The 23,553-nt window shown below is 43.2% G+C and overlaps 2 protein-coding genes across 2 annotated transcripts in view; one reads left to right on the top strand and one right to left on the bottom strand.

The window, feature by feature from the left end:
* MFSD4B (major facilitator superfamily domain containing 4B) overlaps window positions 1–23,553 on the bottom strand; it is a 399,121-nt gene that overhangs the window by 114,922 nt on the left and 260,646 nt on the right. The window lies entirely within an intron of this gene.
* The window catches only part of REV3L (REV3 like, DNA directed polymerase zeta catalytic subunit), a 251,159-nt gene continuing 242,953 nt past the window's right edge, over window positions 15,348–23,553 (top strand). The window contains exon 1 of the mRNA XM_084623458.1: window positions 15,348–15,529. Coding sequence (XP_084479584.1) covers window positions 15,391–15,529 — 139 coding nt within the window. The 5' untranslated portion in view covers window positions 15,348–15,390. The remainder of the gene's footprint in view (window positions 15,530–23,553) is intronic.

Genomic DNA, 23,553 nt, shown 5'->3' with positions numbered 1-23,553 from the left:
TCTGCACATAAAAGCCAGAGCCAGCATTGGGGGTAGCAAGCAAGGCTATTGCCCTGGGCCCCACACCGTAGGGGGCCCCACAAAGCTAAGTTGATCAGGCTTTGACTTCAGTCCCAGGTAGCAGGATTCAGGGCCCCAGGCTTCAGCCCCACATAATGGGGCTTCAGCTTTCTGCCTTGGGCCCCAGTGAGTCTAACACTGGCCCTGCTTGGCTGACCTCCTGAAACCTGTTTGTGGCCCCCAGGGGGGCCCCAGACCCCTGGTGAGAACCACTGGTCTATCCTATTAATTGAATAAGGTAGGGGGTCCTGTGGGAAAAAAATAGTATGTTATCATGTAATTAGAGATTGTATCATAATGTATATGCTTAAAGGGGCAAAATTATGGTTGCAGAAATAATCTTAATTCTGGTATTTTCTAACTTTTGAGTGCTTGATTTTGCAACCTTAATAATGTTCTTTTAACAAGCTATTTTTAGTATACATTAAAATCAAATAGGAAAAAACTAACCAACAATCTGTTTTAGTTCATATTTGACAGAGAAAAATATATAACACTACTAGAACAAAAAGTAGTAAGTTTACAGATTTGCTGTGCCTTTACCATGCCCCCTCAACTCCTCCCACCCCCTCAGAATATAAGGACAAAGGTTGTTTCCAGAAGGTGCCCTTAATGGCATTTTAACAGTTACTGCTGTCTATTTCCCCTCTCCAGTTGAGTAGCATTTACTTCTAAAATAAACCATTGAAGATAAAAAACCCCCCATCGTAACAGTTTCAGCTTGTTACTGAAAGCTAAGTCCATATAAAACCTCAGTACATGACCCTGAAGCTGGGAAACATGGATTGTTTAGAATGTTCCTCTGAAATAGCCTCTTATTTTGTTGAATAAATTTCTAAATTATATATATTACTAAAAACACACCCATCTGTTTCTGAATATTTCTATGCAGATAACAATTTCTGTGGAAGGGAGAGGAAGTTGGAACTAGGGAACTGACCAAATCATAGTGTTGGCAGAGGTGATGGATGGCTCTGTTTACCAACCATGGAAACTGATACTAGCAGTTCTACAAAGTTGCAGCAGGAACATTTACTCTTTAGATATTTCATTGCATACGGACAACAATTAAAATGAGATGGGGATTTTTTGGAAAGATACACAATCTCTATTTTTATAAAAAAACACGAAAAGAAAGTGTGCAGTCATTATAGGAGAGGGTATTACTGTACACAGTAAATGAAATATGATCTGCCTATTGCTATGTATCTAAAGAGTCCACAGAACAGTCACCACAACAGCTGTCTTTAGAGAATAATAAAGAAAAGGCATGAAGTGTGGAAAAGATATTGTCTTATCTTATAAAACATATGATCCTTTACCCACTGTTCTCTAAACACAGAAACAGTTTCAGCCATGACAGTTCCTGTTTCAAATGTCCAGCCCTAACGCCTGATTTTACAGCAATATGTTTTTGCATTACAAGATTACAGCAGACAAGACCAGGACTTCATTTGATTTACTGACGGATTCTGTTCCGTTTCCTTTTAAAGATAAAGAATGTGTTCAAAGTTGCCTGAGTGTGAGAATGTGATCATTTCTTGGAAAGCTCTCTTCACTCTGGGAACCATCTAAGAAGCTATTTCTAAATTATATTCGAGCATATCCCTTCCCTAGGATGAGTACCAGCACTCTAACTCTGAGAGTTGTATCTATATATAATCTGTTTTGCCAGTAAGGTAATTGAGAGGTTGCACAAGATAGTTAAGGATAGACATGGGAGAAGAACCCAATAACAGATGAAGTCTCACTTAACTGCACTGCTTTCAGAATGAATGTCTACTCACTGGTGTAGCTAGGTGGAGCGAACAGGGGCAGTGGACATAAAAAAAGGTGCCACCCGCTTGTACTCACCGGGTGGCGCTCCAGGTCCTTGGCGGCACTGAAGGCCCCTGCTGCCGAAATGCCACCAAGGACCCGGAGTGAGCGAAGGCCCCTGCTGCTGAAGACCCGGAGCGCCACCGGGTGAGTAAAAATTAAAAAAGGCACCTATAAATTAAAAAGGCGCCACTCGTCCTCAGAGGGGGAGCGGCCGCTCCACCCCGGCTATGCTACTGTGTCTACTCTGTGTGCTTGATTACAATATCTGTTGCTCCAACTGCGAGATGACATTCTCCTCTCAGAGCTAGGGACACAATCTAGCAATCTTGACTTTCAGTTCTGCCCACCTCTAACCAACAGACAACCCTTTCCACTCTACAACTCTGGATATGTTCAGACTTGGATAGATGCATCTGTAGTTATTCAAATGTGTGCACCTTATCCTCTTTCTCTCCCCTCACTTTATATTCAAACAAAGATTTGGATAATGGGGAGCAAATCCTTAGGTAACTTGTCACCTGTGGCAGTGTTACCTCGTATACACTAAGGGTATGACTACACTGCAAAAACAACTCCCGTGGCAGTGAGTCTCAGAGCTCAGCTATACAAATCCAGGCTTGTGGGCTCACACTAGGGGCTAAAAATAGCTGTTTAGATGTTTTCACTCAGGGTGGCACTCAGGCTCTGAATCCAGGTGTGTGTGTGTATCTTACACCCCACACTGGAATGTCTACACTGCTATTTTTAGCTCAGTAGCGTATATCTGAGTCTGTAGACCCCGGCTCTGAGATTTGCTGCAGCATGGGGGTTCTGTTTTTTGTTTTTGTGTTGTAAATGTACCCTTAGCTTCTCAGAAAGATTTCTCAGTAAACTATCACTCTTTCTCACTCTCTTGCTGGCTATTAGTTTGCAAAAAAATCAAGAAGAACAAAAGCGGTGCTATAAGAAAGGCGAGAAATAAATGTGGTGCCTATCTTCAAAAAAGATAAGACAACTTGTATTGGCAATTATTATTATTTGTACTTTGGTAACATCCAAAGGCCCCTCGCTGGATCAATAACCCATTGTGCTAGGTGCTGTTCATGCACAAACAAAGGTATGATTCGTGCTCCAAATATCTTGTGTCTAATTTATATTCTTAATAAAAAATGGAAACACTGAACATCCGAACCACATTTTCAAATCCAGGTGCCAAAACTGAGCTAAATCTCTTTTTAGACACCCAGATAAGGCCACTAACTTAGGCACCTAAACTTGACCTAGCTTTAGGCCATCCACGTTTAAAAATTTTGACCCTAGAGGATAACAGAATCCTAGGCAGTAAACAATCTGGGTTTATGAAGAACAGATCTTATCAGATGAGCTTGCTTTAAAAAAAAAGTTATAAAATGCTTGGTTGAAGGAAATGCTGAAGATATTATATGTTTGGATTTAAGCAGCATCTCATGAAACTTTACTCTGAAGATCACTCGAATTGGCAAATTAATGTAAAATGAAAGCTAACTGAAGAACAATAAACAAGGGTAATGATATACAGCCTTGTAGTTATTTGTGGAGTGCTATAGGCATTGGTGTGAAGCCTTGTTTCATTTGCCATCTTCATTACTGGTCTGGAAGAAGTCATGTTGCAGACACCACTGAAGATAGTAATATAGTACAAAATATCATAGAGTTGTTAAAAACGTAGACAGAAAACAACAAAACGAGATTCAGCTCAGAAAAACACAAGCTATAACAAAAAATAATCTGTAACACTAATACTCAATGGGAGGGATTAATATGAAACTCAAAATGTTGAAAAACCCTAAGGATAATAATGAACAGCAAATTACACATACGTTTGAAATGTGGTGTCACCAAAAAGACCAACGCAGTTTTGAGCTGCATACTTAGGGCTTGCGTATACAGTGATTTAGGAAGCCAGAATGTGAGTCTACAGCACTCTAGCTAGCCTGCCGTGCACTAAGTGGCCTTGTGGACCATGCTGCTGCACACTAAAAGTTCCATAGTGCACTTTGATCTACTGAAGTTTCAAAGAGCAAGTAGATCAAAGCATACTATGAAACCTTTAGTGTGTGGCAGCAGGGTCCTCATAGCCACTAAATATACAGCAGGCTTTGCTTGTGGCACACTAAATCACAGTATAAACAAGCCCTTACAAGTACCATGTCACGGAGCAGGAAGGTAACAGTTCTGCTGGATATAGTTCTGGTATGACCATACCTGGAATTCTGCACTATGTTCTGGGCACTTTACCAGAAATATCTCTGCAAACTGGAATGAGTTCAGATAAAAGTAACAAAAATTATTTGGAGGCTGGAGCGACTGACTCATGAGGAAAGATTAGAAAGCTAAGTAAGTTCAGCTTGGCAGAGTAATGACTGAAGGGTTCATGATACCATTTCAGAAAATTCAGCTTCTCTGCAAATATACCTGAAAGGTGTAAACACCAAGGAAGAAGAATTATTTAGGGAGGTACAAGAATGTATAAGTAAGAGTAATTAGGAAAGGGAAAATATAGTCTGAATATTAGGAAAAATTTGTGTGTGTTAGGCTCTGCGATATTTTCCCAAGGAAAATGATGGAAGGCTTAGATGTTTAAAACCAGACAGCACAACATATTAGTGAATGTACTTCAAGCACCAATCCTGGAAGGGGATGGACCAAGGACCGGCTAGGTCTTTTCCATATCTAATATTCTGTGATTCTAAGTTTTTGCTCTAACAGTGACTATCAACCTGACTCTCTAGAGTAACATATGCTTTGGAGTCTACAGATTTGATCAGTGCTCCTTTCACTTTGCCTGGAGAGGAAGGATAGGCACAACTGAACAGAGCAGATCAGGCAACACATCTCCTTATCTCTCCAACAGACCAGGCTGTATGGAGAAAGTGGTGTCTAAAATGTATCCCTTTTCATCCATCATTGCCCAACTTGCTAATTCATAGAAACATGTTTTTTGTAAACAACATACATATTTATTATAAAACCAGCAATTAATAAATATACATATACACACAATATGAATTTATGTGAATTATAGGCATAGCCAATAATCAAAGTGCCTGATACTTCCCATTATAAGACCCTATATTCAGTTGCTTATAACATTGCCAAATATTAACTGTTTAGGCTGAATTTTTCCATGTCGATGTCAAACTGCATGCATCCGATGAAGTGAGCTGTAGCTCACGAAAGCTTATGCTCAAATAAATTGGTTAGTCTCTAAGGTGCCACAAGTACTCCTTTTCTTGATGTCAAACTGAGTAATTTTGGATAGTTTCAGCTAAAATGGTTCAGCCATTTTCGAAACTAAGATAAGGAAAAAATATTTTGTTTTGCTCATGTGTTAAAACAATTGTTAAGACTATTTTGTTGAAAGGTGCTAGCACATCCGTACTTTGGAACACCTGGACTGTGCATGTACCATCCCCACACAGTGACTGACTGTGCTCTATCCCAGGGTTGCAGAGGCTGCACAGGATTTCCCTGTAATTGTTCCCACAGGCTTCTATGGGCCACTGTGATGCTGGGTCGAGGAACTGAGTGCAGACAGCCGCTCCCTCCTGTGTGTTCAGTGCTACCCTTGCTGGCTCTCAGGCAGTGTGGAGGAGGTGAAAGCAGCAGCCATACTAGTTGCAGAGGAGTGAGGAATGGGGGTGGGATAGGATAGGGTGGTTGCACAGCCAACCTTAATTTTGATGTTTCCTAACTTTTGAGTGCTTGGCCTTGCAAGCCTATTGCTCTTTTAATGTAGTTTTTTTAAAATGTAGAATCATAGAACTGGAAGGGACCTCAAGAGGTCATCTCATGGCAGGACTAAGTATTCTCTAGATCATCCCTTACAGGTGTTTTTCTAACTTGCTCTTAAAAATCTCCAATGATGGAGATTCCACAACCTCCCTAGGCAATTTATTCCAGTGCTTAACCACCCTGACAGTTAGGAAACTTTTCCTAATGTCCAACTTAAACCTCCCTTGCTGCAATTTAAGCCCATTGCTTCTCGTCCTATCCTCAGAGATTAAGAACAGTTTTTCTCTCTCCTCCTTGTAACCATCTTTTATTTGAAAAGTGTTATCATCTCAGTCTTCTCTTTTCCAGACTAAACAAACCCAAATTTTTCAATCTTCCCTCATAGGTCATGTTTTCTATACTTTTAATCATTTTTATTGCTCTTCTCTGGACTTTCTCCAATTTGTCCACATCTTTCATGAAATTTGGCGCCCAGTTGAGGCCTAATCAGTACAGAGTAGAGCGCGTATGTAGTGTGTATATGCGTGTACTATATACCGGTGTATATATATTATGGAAGCAAAAGTCACAATTCCATAGGTTAGTTTGAGTTTTGCACTTAAAGTAGAGATTTAATCACTGTGTTACATATGAAGAATAGCAAGTATTCACACCAAAATTTCAGAATGATTTTTCTGAGATTGTACAATTAAATCCATTCATTAGTTCAGGGGGTTAACATTAATTAAAATGGGTTCTTTAAGACATTTTAGCACCTTATTTCAGTCCATTTTTTGTCCCAAAATTATTTTACTAACACATCAAGGGAGACACTTCAAACTTCCCACATGCTTAAAAAAACCTTTGAAATCTCCTGCACAGGCTACATTTGAAGATTTTTTTAGGATTAATGTTCAATTTTTGTTATTAATCATTGTAACTAATAGTTTACAGAGAATTTTATGAAGAACTACCCTTTTTCAAATTGTGTGCGTCTGTGTACACACTGAAAAAATACACACACACACACACGTTTGTATATAATTACATAAATATAGACTTAAGAGTAGATAATTGTATTGGGAAGGGTTGATATAGGGTCAAATAATGCTGCATACCTGGGCATGAAACCATCCTCCCTCAGGGAACAACAACTAGTAGAGGTAAAGTAGCACATCTCCTCAGTAACACCAGCTACAAGCACATGCAAACCAGTCCTCTCACTAAACTGGCTTTCTACAGAATACCATGTCAAATGCAAGGTCTTGACCCTTGTCTTCAAGATTCTCAATGACCTGGGCCCAGAATACCTAAAAGACCACCTAAAGTTCCAGGACGATGACCAGTAGACAATTTCACTCCACAGATATAATGAAACTGTCCACCAAAAGGATAAGTGCTTGTCTCTGCAGGAGAACAAGACATTGGAATGAACTAGCAAATGCCTATTTCCTGTTCCCAACAAAAGGCACAATTCTTTGATTTTGCCTGCATTATATAAACATGTAGCACAGTGTACATATAATTTATATTTTAAAAAATTAATAAAACCTCACCCTGTCACACTTTTCCACAGCAAGATGACGGGAGAAAGAACAAACCACACAGAGCAGATATTTATCTAATTATTATCTCTGACTTGGCTTTGTCACCTATCTAGTAGTCTGAAGATTTTTTTCTATCATCTACCACCAGTGATGCCTGTCTCAACTATGTAACATACAATTAATCAGTTTAACTTAATCTAAGTTTTATTCATCAAGCACTCATTCTAACACACTCAGTCCCTACACATTGGTGTCACTATATTATTAGCTATTCCCTAATTAAAATGAGTGCATTCTTGCTATGCTAAGCTTAATATATATGCATTAATGTATAATAATTTAGGATTTTTTCCCTCTAGTTTACTATAACAACCAGTTCCCTCATACCAACACGTGCCTGAAAGTCAGATGCTTCCAAATAGGTGTGTCAAGTGATTAAAAAAATGAATTGTGAATAATCACACGATTAAAAAAAATTAAGCGCAATTAATTGCACTGTTAATAATAGAATACCATTTATTTAAATATTTTTGGATGTTTTCTACATTTTCATATATTGATTTCAATTACAACACAGAATACAAAGTGTACAGTGCTCACTTTATATTTATTTTTGATTACAAGTATTTGCACTGTAAAAAAACAAAAAAATAGTATTTTTAATTCACCTACTTTAAGTACTGCAGTGCAGTCTTTTTCTCATGAAAGTCGAACTTACCAATGTAGAATTATGTACAAAAAATTGCATTCAAAAATAAAACAATGTAAAATTTTAGAGCCTACAAGTCTACTCAGTCCTACTTCTTGTTCAGACAAACAAGTTTGTTTACATTTGCGGGAGATAATGCTGCCAGCCTCTTGTTTACAATGTCACCTCAAAATGAGAACAGGCGTTCTCATGGCACTCTTGTAGCCGGTGTCACAAGATATTTACATGCCAGATGCACTAAAGATTCATGTGTCCCATCATGCTTCAACCACCATTCCAGGGGACATGCCTCCACGCTTATGACAGGTTCTGCTTGATGACAATCCAAAGCAATGCAGACTGATGCATGTTCATTTTCAAAGTCAGATGCCACCAGCAGAAGGTTGATTTTCTTTTTTGGTGGTTCGGGTTCTGTAGTTTCCACATTGGAGTGTTCCTCTTTTAAGACTTCTGAAAGTATGCTCCATACCTCATCCCTCTCAGATTTTGGAAAGCACTTCAGATTCTAAAACCTTGGGACAAGTGCTATAGCTGTCTTTAGAAATCTCATATTGGTACTTTCCTTGTGTTTTGTCAAATCTGCAATGAGTCTGAATAAAGACTGGGAGTGGACGGGTCACTACAAAAACTAATTTTCCCCCTGCTGATACTCACATCTTCTTGTCAACTGTTTGAAATGACCCACCTTGATTACATTGAACACATTAGCACTACAAAAGTGATTTTTCCTCCCTTCTTGTCAACAGTTGAGAATAGCCCACTTCCACCTTAATTGAATTGGCTTGTTAGCACTGATCCCCCATCTGGTAAAGCAACTCCCATCTTTTCATATGCTGGGTATTTATACTTCTCTACTGTATTTTCCAATCCATGCATCTGATGAAGTGGGTTTTAGCCCATGAAAGCTTATGCCCAAATAAATTTGTTAGTCTCTAAGGTGCCACAAGGACTCCTCGTTGTATTTGCTGGGTCATCATCTGAGACTGCTGTAACATGAAATACACGGCAGAATGCGGGTAAAACAGAGCAGGGGACATACAATTCTCTCCCAAGGAGTTCAGTGACAAATTCAATTAACTCATTGTTTTTTTAACGAGCGTCATCAGCATGGAAGCATGTCCTCTGGAATGGTGGCCAAAGCATGAATGGGCATATAAATGTTTAGCATATCTGGCACGTAAATACCTTGCAATGCTGGAGACAAAAGTGCCATGCAAATGCCTGTTCTCACTTTCTGGTGACACTGTAAGTAAGAAGAGGGCAGCATTATCCCCTGTAAATGTAAACAAACTTGTCTGTCTTAGCGATTGGCTGAACAAGAAGTAGGACTGAGTGGACTTGTAGGCTCTAAAGTTTTACATTGTTTTGTTTTTGAGTGCAGTTATGTAACAAAAACCCCTACATTTGTAAGTTGCACTTTCATGACAAAGAGATTGCGCTAAAGTACTTGTATGAGATGAACTGAAAAATACTATTTCTTTTAGCAGTGCTAATATTAGTAATCAAAAATAATATATACTTTGTATTCTGTGTTGTAACTGAAATCAATATATATGAAAATGTAGAAAAACATCCAAAATATTTAATAAATTTAAATTGGTATCCTATTGTTTAACAGTGCCATTAAAACGGCAATTAATCACAATTAGTTTTTTTTAGTTAATCACATGACTTAACTGTGATTAATCAACAGCCCTACTTCTAAATAAAAGGAGAAATTATATGTTATAGTTCTGCATTTTAAAAATGTTTCATTCTTCATTTTTTCACTTCAGGTGATATTTTCTTGAATACTTATGTGTTTTTCCTGCGTCCAGGTTCATTGACATGGATGTTTGAGGGACCAGGCAGAGATAAGACCTGAAAACGTTGAAGAAAAAGAACTGTTACTCTCGTGGATCCTATATTTTAAAGTTCAACTTACTTTATTTTGGAATTAGAGTTAACATTGCTAAGTTCAAATCCAAGCAAACAAACACAAATATTCACATGTACATACAAGTATGTGTGTACCTAAACAAGGTGTTTATATATATTACAACAAAAAACCCTTTAAATCGGTTTGTGTGTATAGATATTGGTAATTGAGTTAGGGCATAAAACCGCATTGCGTCCTGGTCCCCTGACATGGTTGTATTTATATTGCAAAAAGGACTCTTTACAGAATGTAACACGTATACCATGGTTCACAAGTCTCTATAATGTTTTCTATTATAGAGTTGAAAACCATTTTGTCCTGTCTATATTGATAGCTAAATTGTTTCCAGCAGTTAAAGAATCTCCAGCAGAAACCCACTGCTGAAATCCATTCTCAACAGTCAATTTCCTAGCATATGGGCCCTAACCGAGGACCTCTCTCCATGTAATAGCTTAATTGCTGAGATCAGGTGAGATACCTGATCTTATTGTCTCTAGATTTGTGTATGTCAGGGTCTAGTGGCAAGATAAAATCTTCAGAACTGCCTAAGCAAATTAGGAGCCTAAATCACATTTTCAAGAGACTTAAGATGGTCTGCACTAGGAAATTAGATTGGTATAACCACATCATTCAGAGGTGTGAAAAATCCACAACCCTGAACGACACATTTAAGCCAACCTACCCCCCATTGTAGACAGCACTAGGAGCTACTGCCTCTCGGGGAGGTGGAGTACCTATGCTGACTGGAGAAGTCCTCCCATCGGCATAGATAGTGTCTTCACTTAAACATTACAGTGGTGCAGCTGCTGCAGGGCAGCTGAAGTGTTTTCAGTGTAGTGTAGACCAGGTCTAAGACTCTTGTGTTTATATCACTTTTGAAAATAAGATTTAGGCTTTAGATCCCCAAAAGCACATAGGCATCTAGTAAATTAAGTCATCTTAAATATGTCATTCAGGGGCATGAAAAATCCACACCCCTGATCATTGTAGTTAAACTATTTTAACCCCCAGATTAGATAACGCTAGGTTGACAGAAGAATTCTTCCACCAACTAAACTACTGCCTTTTGGGGAGGTGGACTGCCGATGGGAAAACCCCTCCCATCAGGGGTAGTGTCTACCTTGAAGCGCTATAGTGGCACAGTTGTAGCAGTGCAGCTTTGCCACTGTAGCATTTCAAGTGTAGATAAGACTGTAATCCCACTTTAGGTACTTAAGTGCAAAACTCAGGCACCACTGAGATCCTCAGAACCTCCCGTTAGGCTGCTTCCTAACTTTGGAGGCACCTATAATCCCTCAGAGGCTACATTTTCACTATAAAAGTCCTTTAGGTGCCTAAGCTTTTGACGCTGGATGTGCACACAATGCCTCTGTCTCAGTGCCTGTCGAGGGGCCACACCTAAGCCCCAGTGCAATCTTCAAGATAGGGAGGGCAACACCCATTTTTCTTCCAAGGCCTGATTGGAAGCATTCTGAAAGCATGCTTAATTCCACACAAAATGGGCAAGAGGGGAGGAGAGGCAATGGCAGTGATAACCATTATCCCAGTGGTACGGGAACTTACCCAGGAGATAGGAAGACACTGGTTCCCCCTACCTGAGGAGAAAGGATTTGAACCTGGTTTCCCACCTCTCAAGTGAATGTCCTAGCTATTGGATCAGAGTCATTCTCACTCTCTCTAGCTCAATGCATACTGAATTATTTATATAAAATGGAACAGCTTCAACAGAAGATACTGAGGGAGACCCACATCAGAATATCCCAGAGCTCACTGGACATTACAACACCTAAGTTCCTTTGTGGGTATAGGCCTAAGCTCCCAAATCACTTAGATATTTTGATTATTTTACCCCAGTCTTTAGGGCCTGATCTTTCACCACTGAAATCAGTGGGAGCTTTGCTGGATGTGCAGGATCAAACTCTTAATGCAGTAAAGGACTGAATGAGGGAGATCATAGCTATGGGGGCTATACCAGCATAGACATGGTGTCATACCTATGCTGGTATATCCCCCTAATATAGACACAGTGACAGAAGGGATTTTTCTGCCAGTGTAGGAACACCATTTCCCTGAGTGATGTATCTATGCACCTAGCTGTATCTACGCTGGGAGTTGGGTCTGCATAGCTATATTGCTCAATAATATGGATTTTGCACACCTCTGAGTGACATCACATTTGAAGTGTAGGCCATTTTTTTCCAGACTGAATTTTTGGATGGCATTGTCAGTTTAGAAAAGTATTCTATTGTGAACGGCACATGCATTTACAGATTTTTATAAAGTACATAATACTAATTGGGAAAAAGAATAGGTGAATTACTGCCTGACCTGTCTTTTGTTCAAACATAAAAATAAACAGCTATATTTATTTTCTTCTGTTGAATAAATTCTGTCTTTTAAAACAGTAGTTAGCTAGTTACGGTGACAGTCGATACTATTATTACTAATACTAATATTAATTTATTGTACAGCTGTTTAATTGTATTTGATTAGTGGCAATTGTATATTCAAGTCTCATTATTCTCACCCAAGTATGTGGATGGTTGATCAGCACAGCTGCTGCCTAGCAACTGTAGATGGTAACTCTGGAAGAGCAGGCAAAGGAGATGACGCTTTAGAATGGAAAACTGGAGATGGCCTTGGGGAGAGAATGGGGTTGAAATGGGGAGCTGGCAGAGGCTTCTCCAATCACGATGTTACCATTTGGAACTGACTGCTCTGGGATGTCAGAATTTTCAGGAACTAGAGGACATGCTTGAGTATGTCATATATTGGAGATTGTCCAGGCACAAAAAGCTGCAATCCAGAAGTACAGGAATAGATCTTGCATCTGCCACCGGCTGACAGGGCTGTCACAGGTACTCAGGGATCTCAGATCCCTGTAAATGAGCTCCTGCATCAGTGATGGCCTTGAGGCTAACTTCTTCACTTAAATGCACAAGTAACATGAAAATGTGCTCTGAATCTGAGAAGGTGGAACTCATTGGGTCTGGGAGTTGCAAAGCTAGCTGTAGAATGTTTTGTAGGACTAGGAGACTAAAACTTTAAGTAAAGTCTTAAAAACTGTACAAGAAACTAGTCACTTAATTCTTCTGAAGGCAATTCATAGCAGTTTCAGTCAGAAGATGAAACAGCTCACTTGGACAGGAAACTTTCTCCAGATTTGGTGTCCACTACTCTTGTTCTAGTCCTGCTTCCTCAGTTTTCCAACGATTCTTCCAGATTCAGAGTACACTGTTGGCTGCTTTCGTGTTCCTTTTTAGATGAAGTAAAGAAGCTCGCTCTCAAAGCCATCACTGAGTTAAGAAAAGATGGCAAGGATACTCAATGAGATGGAAGCAAAGATCAGCCAGATTAACAGGAAGACAGCAGGGGCTCAGAAAGAAGTAACATGAAGAAAGTGTAGTGATGGCTGCAGGCCCCCTGTGAGTGGAGGGCAGGAAAGGAGGAATTTGTTCAAAGAACAATAACAGGAAGATGAAAACTGGGTCAGACTGAGCTGGTACTCAGTGACATGCTTCACCAGTACTTTCCTGGCGACTATCAGTTTTTGTGGAATTTATAGCTTCCTTAAAAACAAACATTTCTAGTCCTCGTAGTTAAAAAGATGTCCCATATATGACCCTTTGCAAACCAAGAGCTCTTACAGAAATGGGCACTGCACCTCAATTGTGTCTTAAATTCTTATTAGATCTCAGAGTTCAGTATCAAATTTCTTAATGTCAATTATGTGTGCCAGGAAGATCTATCCCATTCGTCTGTGACTATGGGCAAAGTTTGAGTAGCATTACTTTTTCTTCCATTTATGTGAAAATGAAATAAAGGAACAAAAGTAACCCCGAGAAAACAAACTGACCCAGTGAGACAGTGAATAGAAAAATAGACTGAAAAATCCATCCAAGATGTGTGAACTTCAGAGAGTAAGTGAAGGGTAGGAATTGCCTGCTCTGTTTTTTGTTTAAATCTAAAACCAAAACATACAACAGATTCAGTGGGCAGCATGTGTTTTACATACTGAATTTATGTCTGATTTTATAGATTTGTACATTTGCTGTATCTTTCAGTCTATACACATACCAAACAAAAATATAATAGGTCTATGAAACACATAGCCTTTTTACAGGAGGCTCTTCAGGACTGTCAACTCTTGTGATATTCGGTATTTTTCCTAAAGCCCCAGCTGGGGAACAGAGATTGCATGAAAATCTCAGCTTTTATTTAAAAAACCCGACATTCCTACCCTTAGTAAAAGCCGGACACAACCTAAAGGCTCAGAAACCCGCAGGCAAATAAAACGAGCCCAGACTTTATTAAGGAAAAAATATTTCACGATTTTTAAGCCAATCTCATGATCACTCGGTGGGCTGGCAGCACCCCCTCTCTCGCTTTCCCAGCGAGGGGGGCTGCTCCCGAGGGCTGGATTCCTCGCTGGGAGGAGGTTCCTGGTGGGCTCAGTGGGGCTGGCGCTTAGCCCCTCAGGCGCCGGCTGATAGCCGGAGGGCGCTGGGGAGGCCAGGGAGCTGGGGGGCCGCGCTACCGTCATTGCACCGCAAGCAGCCCGAGGCGCGCGGCGGAAAGGGAGCCCGCTCCCCAAGCGTCCCCCAGCTAACAGCAGCGGCCGCATCGTTCGCGGTGCCTGAACCCAGCCGGGCCGCGGGCTGCAGCCGGGCCACTGGCTGCCGCGGAGGAAGTGGCTGTGGGGCAGAGACTGGGCTGGCGGCGAGGACCAGCCCAGTCACTCCTCCGCAGCGTGCAGCAGCCGCACCACAGCTCCTCCCAGCCGCCAGCAGCACGTTCACCAGCAGCCGCCGCCTCCGCTCTTTTATAGGCTGCGAATTGCGCTCGCTTCCCCTCCTCCCTCTCCTGCGGGCCGCGCGCGGTGACCGTTACAGCCAAAGGGGGCGCACGCGACGGCAGAGACGTTACCTGAGAACTCCCACTCCCGCTTTCTTCCATCTACTCCCCTCCCCGGTCGCGTGCGTGACAGCGGCACGAGACTGCCCCTTCCCCTAGCGGCGGGCGGCGACTCACGTTCCCGCAGCCAGACGCTTCAGCATCCAAAATGGCGGCCCGACCCAGCCTAACCCAATCCTAGCCCAGAAGTCCCCAGCCCGATCCATGACTCGGCGCTCTGTAGGCTCACCCAGCCGCTAGGGTCGATTGTCGAGAAACGGATACCGCACGGCTTCCACTGCCCAGGGAGCGGAAAAAACACCCTGTGCTGAAGCGCAGAAGGGGAGAACCACGTTCCCCCCGCCCGCCCCCTCTACCCCCCCCCCAGTGGTTGCGTCCGTGACATCATCATCATGGCAACAACAGCTGGAGCCGAGGAGGCACCGCCGCCAAGGCGTCCGCGCTGCCGAGGGAAGGGACTGCTCTGCCCATGAGGCGCTCGCGGCCGGCCAGGCTCTTCTAGAGCCAGTTCAGGCCGCTCAGCGCGCGCGTGTGTCTGTCTGTCTGTGCGTGTGTGTGTGTGTGTGTGTGTGTGCGCGCGGGCGGGGAGCGGCGGGAGGGCGGGGGCTGCGCTCGCTGCGGTGGCGGCGGGGGAGCCGTGTGGGCTCCGCGCTCGCTCAGTGCGTGGGTCGCTCTCGGCGGCGGCGAACATGTTCTCAGTGAGGCTCGTGACCGCCGACTACTACATGGGCAGCCCGCTGCCCGGCCTGGACCCCGGCCAGTCCCGCTTCAGAGAGGCCCAGGCCAAGAAGGTGCCCGTGGTGAGAGTCTTCGGCGCCACCCCTGCAGGTAAGGGAACCCCGCCGCCTCTGCGGAGCCCCCGCCGGCGCTAGGCCCCGGGACCAGCCCCCCTCCCGCAGGGCTCGCTTTGTGATTCAGCCCCGGCGTGCTGCGGTGTGTGCCTCACCTGCCGCCGCCGGCCTCGCCCCTCCCCCGCCGGGACCCAGCGGGAGCTGGCGGCTGCTGCTGCGCGGGGTGGTACCTGCCCGGAGCCGGTGGGGACCGCAGGGTCTCTACAGACCGCGGCTCCCTGCGCGGCTGGTGGAGTGGGGGCGCCGAGCGCAGGATCGGGATCTGCAGGTGTGAGGATGAGCAGGGAGGCTTGTGCCCGGGGAGAGTAGGAAATCGCTGCATGCGCGCCGCTCACAGGGGAAGCTGCCCCCGTATAGGCTCGGTTGTAGCTCGTGAACCACAACTAAGCCCAGCTGTAAAAACACTGGATCTGCTCTGCTCTGCTCCGGACAGAGGGATTTGTACGTAACCCAGGCCGCGAGGTGTTGGGGTTTGCCTCTTTTTAAAGAAAGAGACGCAGCGTTTGTGTGTGAATGGATAGGAGAAAAAAATTCATACGTGTCTTCGAGGGGGTGAATAGTGAGTTAATTTATAAGTACTGTATCTTTAAACGGCTTCCTAATACAGAGTTCCAAGCGTGGGACTTCTGCAACAAGACTTGTGAAGTAGTTGTTTTTATGTTGCTGTTACGCTAGTATATTGTAAATTGCTCAGACCAATAGGCAATAGTGCTGCACTGCAGAAGGGAACGTCCTAAGCACTAGCCACATGTTGGCCCCTGCGACTTCCTAATGTAGCATCCTCTTTATTATTCATTACCCATTCAGCTATGCTTTTTATCGTTTACATCGATAAGAAGCCAGGCAATTCCAAGGTAGGTCCCCAAAATACTAACGTTCTCTTTACCAGTAACATATTTTTCTAAATATGGATAATCTTTATTGCAAGTTTTCAATACACAGTGAATATGAAAAAAGGCCCCCTTTCCATCAGTTGTTACAAATATTAGAGAACATTGAAATGTTCGTGTTGTATGATACTGACCTTGGGAACTAAGGTATGTGTGTGTTTTACAGATGTGTGTGTTATAAGTAAAGTATTTAATGTACACTGTTATCGTTTGGGAGGGCAGAACCTGCAGTAAAAGAGCACAATAAAGGTGTCTTTTCCCCCATTAGTATAGTATAGCAATCTTTATTCATATTTAGAATTTCAGTGTTATCTTTTCTGCGCATTCTTCAGGTGCAGAGAAAGGTAAAGTAATTGAAGCAGATGCAAACTGATGCACCTAAAGCTTAAATTTTTAAAGTAGATAGGTTGTTAACACAAAAATAAACTGATATAAAATAGCGACGCCTCTTTTGTTGTAATTTGTATTTTGCATACATTCAGTGCTTCATATTTCTCCCCGTAACAAAATCTGTTAAGTGCTGTTTCAATAGTTTTCAAATACATATGATAGAGGGAAACTTCTTTGAGAAAGTAATTATGTAATCCTATGAGTAATTGTTTCACTATTCATAAATTTAGAGCCTGAGGTTGTCTGGAAGGAACAGGCTTACTATTTTTTTAAATGCATAAGAGAAGACTGATATAGTTTCTTTAAGAAGATGTTGAGAATCTGCTATATCAGGAGTATGGCCTGGGAAGTAAACCGCAGAGTACTTCACTTTGTCCAGTGACTCAGAGCATACTGAGAAATCCTTTTGCTTCCCTGACATAAACTTTATTATGTGTTTGCACAGCAGAACTGTTTCTAATTTAGCTTGGTTAATGGTGACTTTCTTCTGGCTTCTGCAGAGGAAGGGTGCTTTAATTATCTGTTATTTCCATGTTACTTTTTAGCACAAAGAGTGGCTTGCCTTATTTTTCTTTTTCATTCTTTTAATAATGTTTGCTGATAAGACTTCAGAAATACATTTGGTAGTTCTGCTTGTCTTTAAATGGTAAAAACAGATGGAATTCAGGTTCTTTTAATTAAGTGTTTTTGGAAGTAGGCAATTATTAGTACCTCACTGTCCATGTTAATATATTTAAATGACTTGACATAGTAAACTCTGCAACTATTTACAGTGGAACTATCATGAAATGAAATTTTATTTAATCTTTTAGAAATATATTGACTTTTTTAAACGGGAGAAAATTCTGTTTTAAAGTTGACTAATGTATTGGCTGTATGTGATTCAGAATCAGTAAACTGACTTCTATTCTGGTGTATAAGTAAGGTCCTGTGTAAATCATGATTTCATAGATCTATGGAAATTGTGAAATTAGCCCAATTACTGCAATTTTTCCCCCCTCCCCCCCAGCAGGGAGGTAGAACCATCTCACTGAGGCTGTTCATGGTGGTGGTGATGGGGGCGAGGGTGTAGGGGAAGGTTAGTGGGCCAGCTCTGACCCAAGCCACCACTGCTGCTTCCTGTCCAGCTGGGAGGAGTGGGGAGGGGAGAGGTAGCAATGACAATGTGGCAATTAGGAGCCTGGGCCCAGCTCCTTTCTCAGAGGCCCACATAGGCCTGTGGGAGACACTGTAGCACTGGCTGGTGAGGAGTTGGAAGTGGGTTCCATCCCTCATGCCTCAGTCCCCTCACACACCTTGCGTTCCATGCAGTGGTGGCTTTTTGCAGGGGATGGATCTCAGTCTCAGCTCCTTGCCAGCTGGTGCTTCAGTATCTCCCACGGGCTGTGAGGGCTGCTGTGGGGGCAAGCCAGGGCTGCCAGTTGCCTTGTTGTCAGTACGGCTCCCCTCTCTCTGCTGGCTGGACACAAAACAGCAGTAGAGGCCTGGGCTGGAGCTGAGTATGGAACAAGCTGATCCCTGATCCCTGCCCCGGGTCAGGTTGGGCTAGACTGGCTTGTGCCATGTGGTTCGTTTGCTCACTGAGTTGACTCTGATTGCTCGTTCAGGTGGCTTTTGTCACTCTCCCCATTGGTGAGACACCCCTCCCCTACATCAACTCCATGGAATAGGACTGCACCACCACATCCCCCGGAGATGGGACTAGTCTGCTAACCCTCCATGAGCCACTGCAGGCTCAGTGATGCCTGCTTTTGCCTCTGTACTGTTGAAAAAATTGTAGAAGTTTGGGGGAGAGACTTGGCGGCCATGCATATCCAGTGAAATTTGAACATTTACCCATGATGTTAGCATGGATTTAAAAAAAAAAATCTGTGTTTTTTCTGATGGCCTTATGAGATAGTGGCTCATACCTACAGCTCAAGTCTGAAGTAACGGTAATGCTTGGGGTTTTTTTTTTAATAAGCTTGCATGAAGGAAATCAGCCCTTCTAATTAAGGTAAATGAGTATTCTTGCCAGCCAGGTAGAAAAAGTGCCAAGTTGCAACACTGTGCATAGAACCTAGCCACTATGCTTGTATAGACAGCTTGCACCTTTGGTTTGGTTGTCTCTACGTTAATCTTAGTATGTTTAAAACGAAACTACCATACTGTGCAGCTAATTAAGAGACTTGGGTTCAAAAGGGGCTCCAAGGCCCACCTGGTGAGCCAGTGGAGATTAAGCCATTTTCATATACCAATCAATCAATCATTTAGATTCTAGAAGTTGGAGTCCTAACAGCACCACATATTGTATCTTCTAGAAGCTGTGGGTGTTGGCGGGATCTGGCTGTATGCCCGTCTCTTCTGATGGGAGATAGTGTTCAAACAGCCAGATGAGTGAGGAGGGAATTCTGTATTGCTGTACATTGTTTCATTCATAGTTGTGTATCATGAATTGATCATTTTGCCAGCCATCTCACAAACTATAATATATATATAAATAGGGGCAACTTGCTTATAGAGGTAAAAAAGTTTGTGCCCATAAACACATTCTGGTAAAAAGTACTGCCCCTTTACCCGCTTTTAAAAATGGATTTGTGCGTCCATTGCTGTGGCTATTTGAAGGTTAAAACTTGAGCTCCTTATCTCTGAGTGGACATGGTAATCTTTTTGGGTCCTGTGATGTGGTGGACTGGGTCCAAATGCCTCCTGCTGGAGGCCTCAGGGTCTAGCCACACCCATCCCTGAAAGAAGCAGTGGAGAGGTCCTCCAAGCAGGCTAGAGTGGCTGCAGAGGAAGCAGAAAATCAGAGCGGCTACAGGTAGCAGCCAGTGAGGGCCCAGCAGGCTCATATAAAAGGAGCTGAAAGGGCTTGGAGAGATCAGTCTGCTAGCAGGGACTGGGGGAGCAAGAGGTGCCCTTAGCTGGCTGGAAGGGCTAAGGCATGTAGTTGCTGGCAGGAACCAGGGTAGTGAGGGAATAGCTTCTGGCTTGCTGCCAGGACTCACTGAAGACAGGCCTAGGGAACAGACTGTTTGTGGAACCGTTACCCCCTCTGCCCCCAGAAAGAGGCTGGTCTAGATTGACCCAGCTGGAGAGCTGGGGTCAGAGGACTAAAGGGCAAGTGAAGAGCCCTGAGGGAGGAAGCCCTGGTGGTGGTGCTCCACCTCAGGACAGGAACCTCTACATGCAAGCTGGCCAATGAGGATATTTAGGGGCCCTGTTGGTCAGACTGAGGACTGGAGCTCAGGAAGGGCTACAGGGACAGTGTAGGTGGCTCACCCTGAGGACTGAGTCCCTGAAAATCCGGCGAGGGATCCATTGGCCGGAGAGGGGCGCTCACAAGAAGTGACGTGCTGGCTGATGCTTCCCGTAGCTCCCATTGGCCAGGAACAGCGAACCACAGCCACTGGGAGCTGCAAGCGGCAGTGCCTGCGAACGGTCAATATAAACACTGTCTTGCAGCGCACCAGCGGATTATCCTGACAGGCCGCAGGTTGCCCATCACTGTCCTAAAGCGAGAGATGATCGGTACGAGTCTACTCCTTCTGCTTGCTGCAGCCAGGAGGTTTTGGGTATCCCATTTCCAAGCCTCTGTCTGTCCTTTCAGTCTTCCACCATGAGTAACTCTTAATGCCTGCCTCTTTCTGAATAAGCCTGAAATGGATGTAATCCATGACGTTTCACTGCTGTCTAGAGAATGAATAGTGGCACAGAAGCAGGCCGGAGTCTTTTTAATCTTATTCTCCTGATGCTTGGGGAAACTGAGTAACAGTAGAGATAGTGAGTCTGTCTGTAGACTTGGAAAGATGCTGCTGCATCTGTTACATGTTTAACTTTTTAAAAGGTATCTCTGCAACTGTAAGAGCTAGTAAATGAAAGCTTGAAATCTACAGAAATTGATGTTAAGGCCCCTTGATTGCCAGGGCAAGTTCCTCTCTCCAGGGGTGAATGGAATTTCTTTAAGGCCTGTTTATAGTTATGAATAACTTGTCATAGATGCATTAGATTTTTGCTATGTTTTCAGATAACTTCTCAATAGTTTAATCTGATTAAAAGAAAAATAATTCTGACTTCATTCTATGAATCTGAAAATGTGGCAGATGCAGTGTTGTCAAGTTATGTTTTGCATCCATGGGCGTTTTTAATAGAACTTATTTCAAAGGATAGAGCTAATTTTTTTAGTATAAAAATATCTAGTAAAATATAATGAGGACAGTAGAGTGTGTTCCATTGGATTGTATGAGAGTCTAGGGGCTTGCCTACTTGAAGAATTAGAACTCAGTAAACTAGGGTATGGATCCTGATGCATGTTAACAGCTTTGAACTAGTCCCGTTTCAAAGAGCACTCTAACAAACTATTGTGCAGCAGCGGGGTGCACATGGATAATTAGACCACGGCGGGCTAGCGTGGGGTAGAGTCACACGCTACCTTGTCACAACCTACTTGTTTGTGTAGGCAAGCCCTAGAAGTCAGAAAGTGTATGTTTTGTTCCAGCTCTCATTTAATTGCTCTGTGACCTTGGACAAATCACTTAAACTCCGCATTTCAATTTCCCCTTCTGTGGAGACAGTATACTTTGCCCATCTTTGTAAAGCACTTTGGGATCTGTCTATAAAAAGTGCTCTATAAGTTAGCATTTGGTATAATAGAACATGGATCAACAGATCAGATCTGTTAAATACATACATTATCCCATCCATGTTTCTTTCCTCTTTTCTTACTCCTTTTCTTCTGGCCAGCAATTTTATAAAAGTATTGGGAAAGCCCAAGACATGGTTTTGTTGTTTGAGCCTCCAGAGTGAAATTGGGCAGGAGAGTGGTACAGTTTAAACTTCTGTTTACATTCAGTATTTGGTTTAATTTGTTGGTTCTCAGATTCATTCTTGGCACAATGGTGAGACATGTAAGTATCATGATGGAAAGAAGTAATTTTTAATGCAGTTTGGGGCCCTTGGAATTTCCAGGAGACTTATTGACCACTGAGGGTATAGCTACACAGCACAATAAGCCTAGGCTCTGACTCAGGTTTAAGCCCAAACCCTGCTGCAGTCTGCAGAGAAATTAGTCTGACTTGGACCAGGAACCCTTCTGGACTCAGGCCGGCTGATGCTGATAGGGGGATGGGTCAGAGCTCAAGTCCCACTATGACAGGGATCAAAGCTCAGGCATTTTTCAGTGTGGATGCAGCTCTGGTCTCAGTTGCCAGACTTGGATCTGGAGAGTCAACCAACACTGTCCTCTGGATCTGTCCTTCCCAGCCCTTAATTCCAAAACTTCCCACACGCTTCCCAGGAACAGAAAGCAAGCGCCTGGTTCAGATGCAACTGCTCTGTGTTTAACCCTTCGTTTTCATGCGGGCTGCTCAACTGGAAACACAGTCTATGAGGACGTGCGTTAGCATGGGCTAGCACTAAGAAGTTGTCATGCATCAAGGATGCTGCTGGCTGGCTAGAGGAACATAGATGGATTCTGATTAACCTCTGGTGTGAGGCAAGCAAGGCGTTCAACTTCTGAAAAAGCATAAGAAATTATGTCTACAAAATTATATCTGAGTGCCTGGTAGCATTGGGATTGACTGGACAACAGAACAATACAGAGAGTAACTCAAGCATCTGAAGACAGAACTGCAAAGTCAACGATGCTAATGGAACTTCTGGGAACTCTCTATTTTCCTGCCTCTTTATGAGGAAATCAATCGAGTACAAGGAACTGTAGCAAGTACTGAGCTTGAGCCCACAGTGGTGCACGACAATCTGCTTGGTAGGGATATTACCCTTACAACCTCTCCACCCCTATCACAGGCACAGCCAGAGGAGAGAGCCAGCTGTTAAATGAAGGGCAATAAGTCACCCTATTGCTGCTGGTAACTGGGGAGACTATGCTGCTGGAGCAGCTGCAGCACATCCTGGGTCCATATTTGGAAGAGTTGTTTTGTAATGGTCCTGAGGAGCAGTCTACTGCAGATTTGGTATCAGAACAAATGCTGAAGCCGGAGTCTGGTAAGTTTCTGCCACCATTTGTTTCTATTAACATATGGATGGGAGAGATTTTGGCTTATGGGCCTGTTAAGTTATTAACACAAGTTGTGGTTTTCGTGTGCTTCTGTTCATGGTGGAACTCATGCTATTTCCCTAGCGCTTTCCCCCTGACGCTATGTGGGCTTCAAAATGGACACCACAAAAAGAGGAAAAAGTTAAACAAGCAGTTTTCATGAAATCTTTAGTAGTTGCTCAATTATCGTTATAAATATGGGTTGGGGTTTTACAATGAACAACCTCACATACCCCGCCTGTGAAATATAGTGCGCCTTATAAATCAGCCACACCTGCACTGTCCTGGACCGCCTGTGAACTGCATTTTTAAAAAGTAGCTATTACGAGTCCAAATTACAGCAGAGGGTGGCGGTCTGTCTGTGTTGAGTCCCCATTGTCAGTAGCGAGTTGGGTCTGTGTGTGGATGCAGGGTGCTTGTAAGGAGGCTGTACTGTGTTTCCATGTTAAATCAGCATCTTGTTGATTTTTACAGCAAATTGTCACCCATCGCTGGCTGGTGATGAACGCAAAATTCTCAGAGTAAGAACTCCATACAGTCTGCTATGCTCTGGGGCAGGGCATACTTATTAGGACTGCCTCTGTAATTCACAAGCTTCCTCCATTCTGAGATGTGCTGGTTGGTCACTAGGTGCCTGAATATCTCCTTAGCGTACAAAGGTGGCTGTTCTCCATTGGCCTGGAACAG

Source organism: Lepidochelys olivacea (genome assembly GCF_965140295.1).
Source record: "Lepidochelys olivacea isolate rLepOli2 genome assembly, chromosome: 3".
NCBI lineage: Eukaryota > Metazoa > Chordata > Testudines > Cheloniidae > Lepidochelys > Lepidochelys olivacea.
Note: the sequence above shows the minus strand (reverse complement) of the source record. Positions and strands in the feature narration are given on the sequence as shown.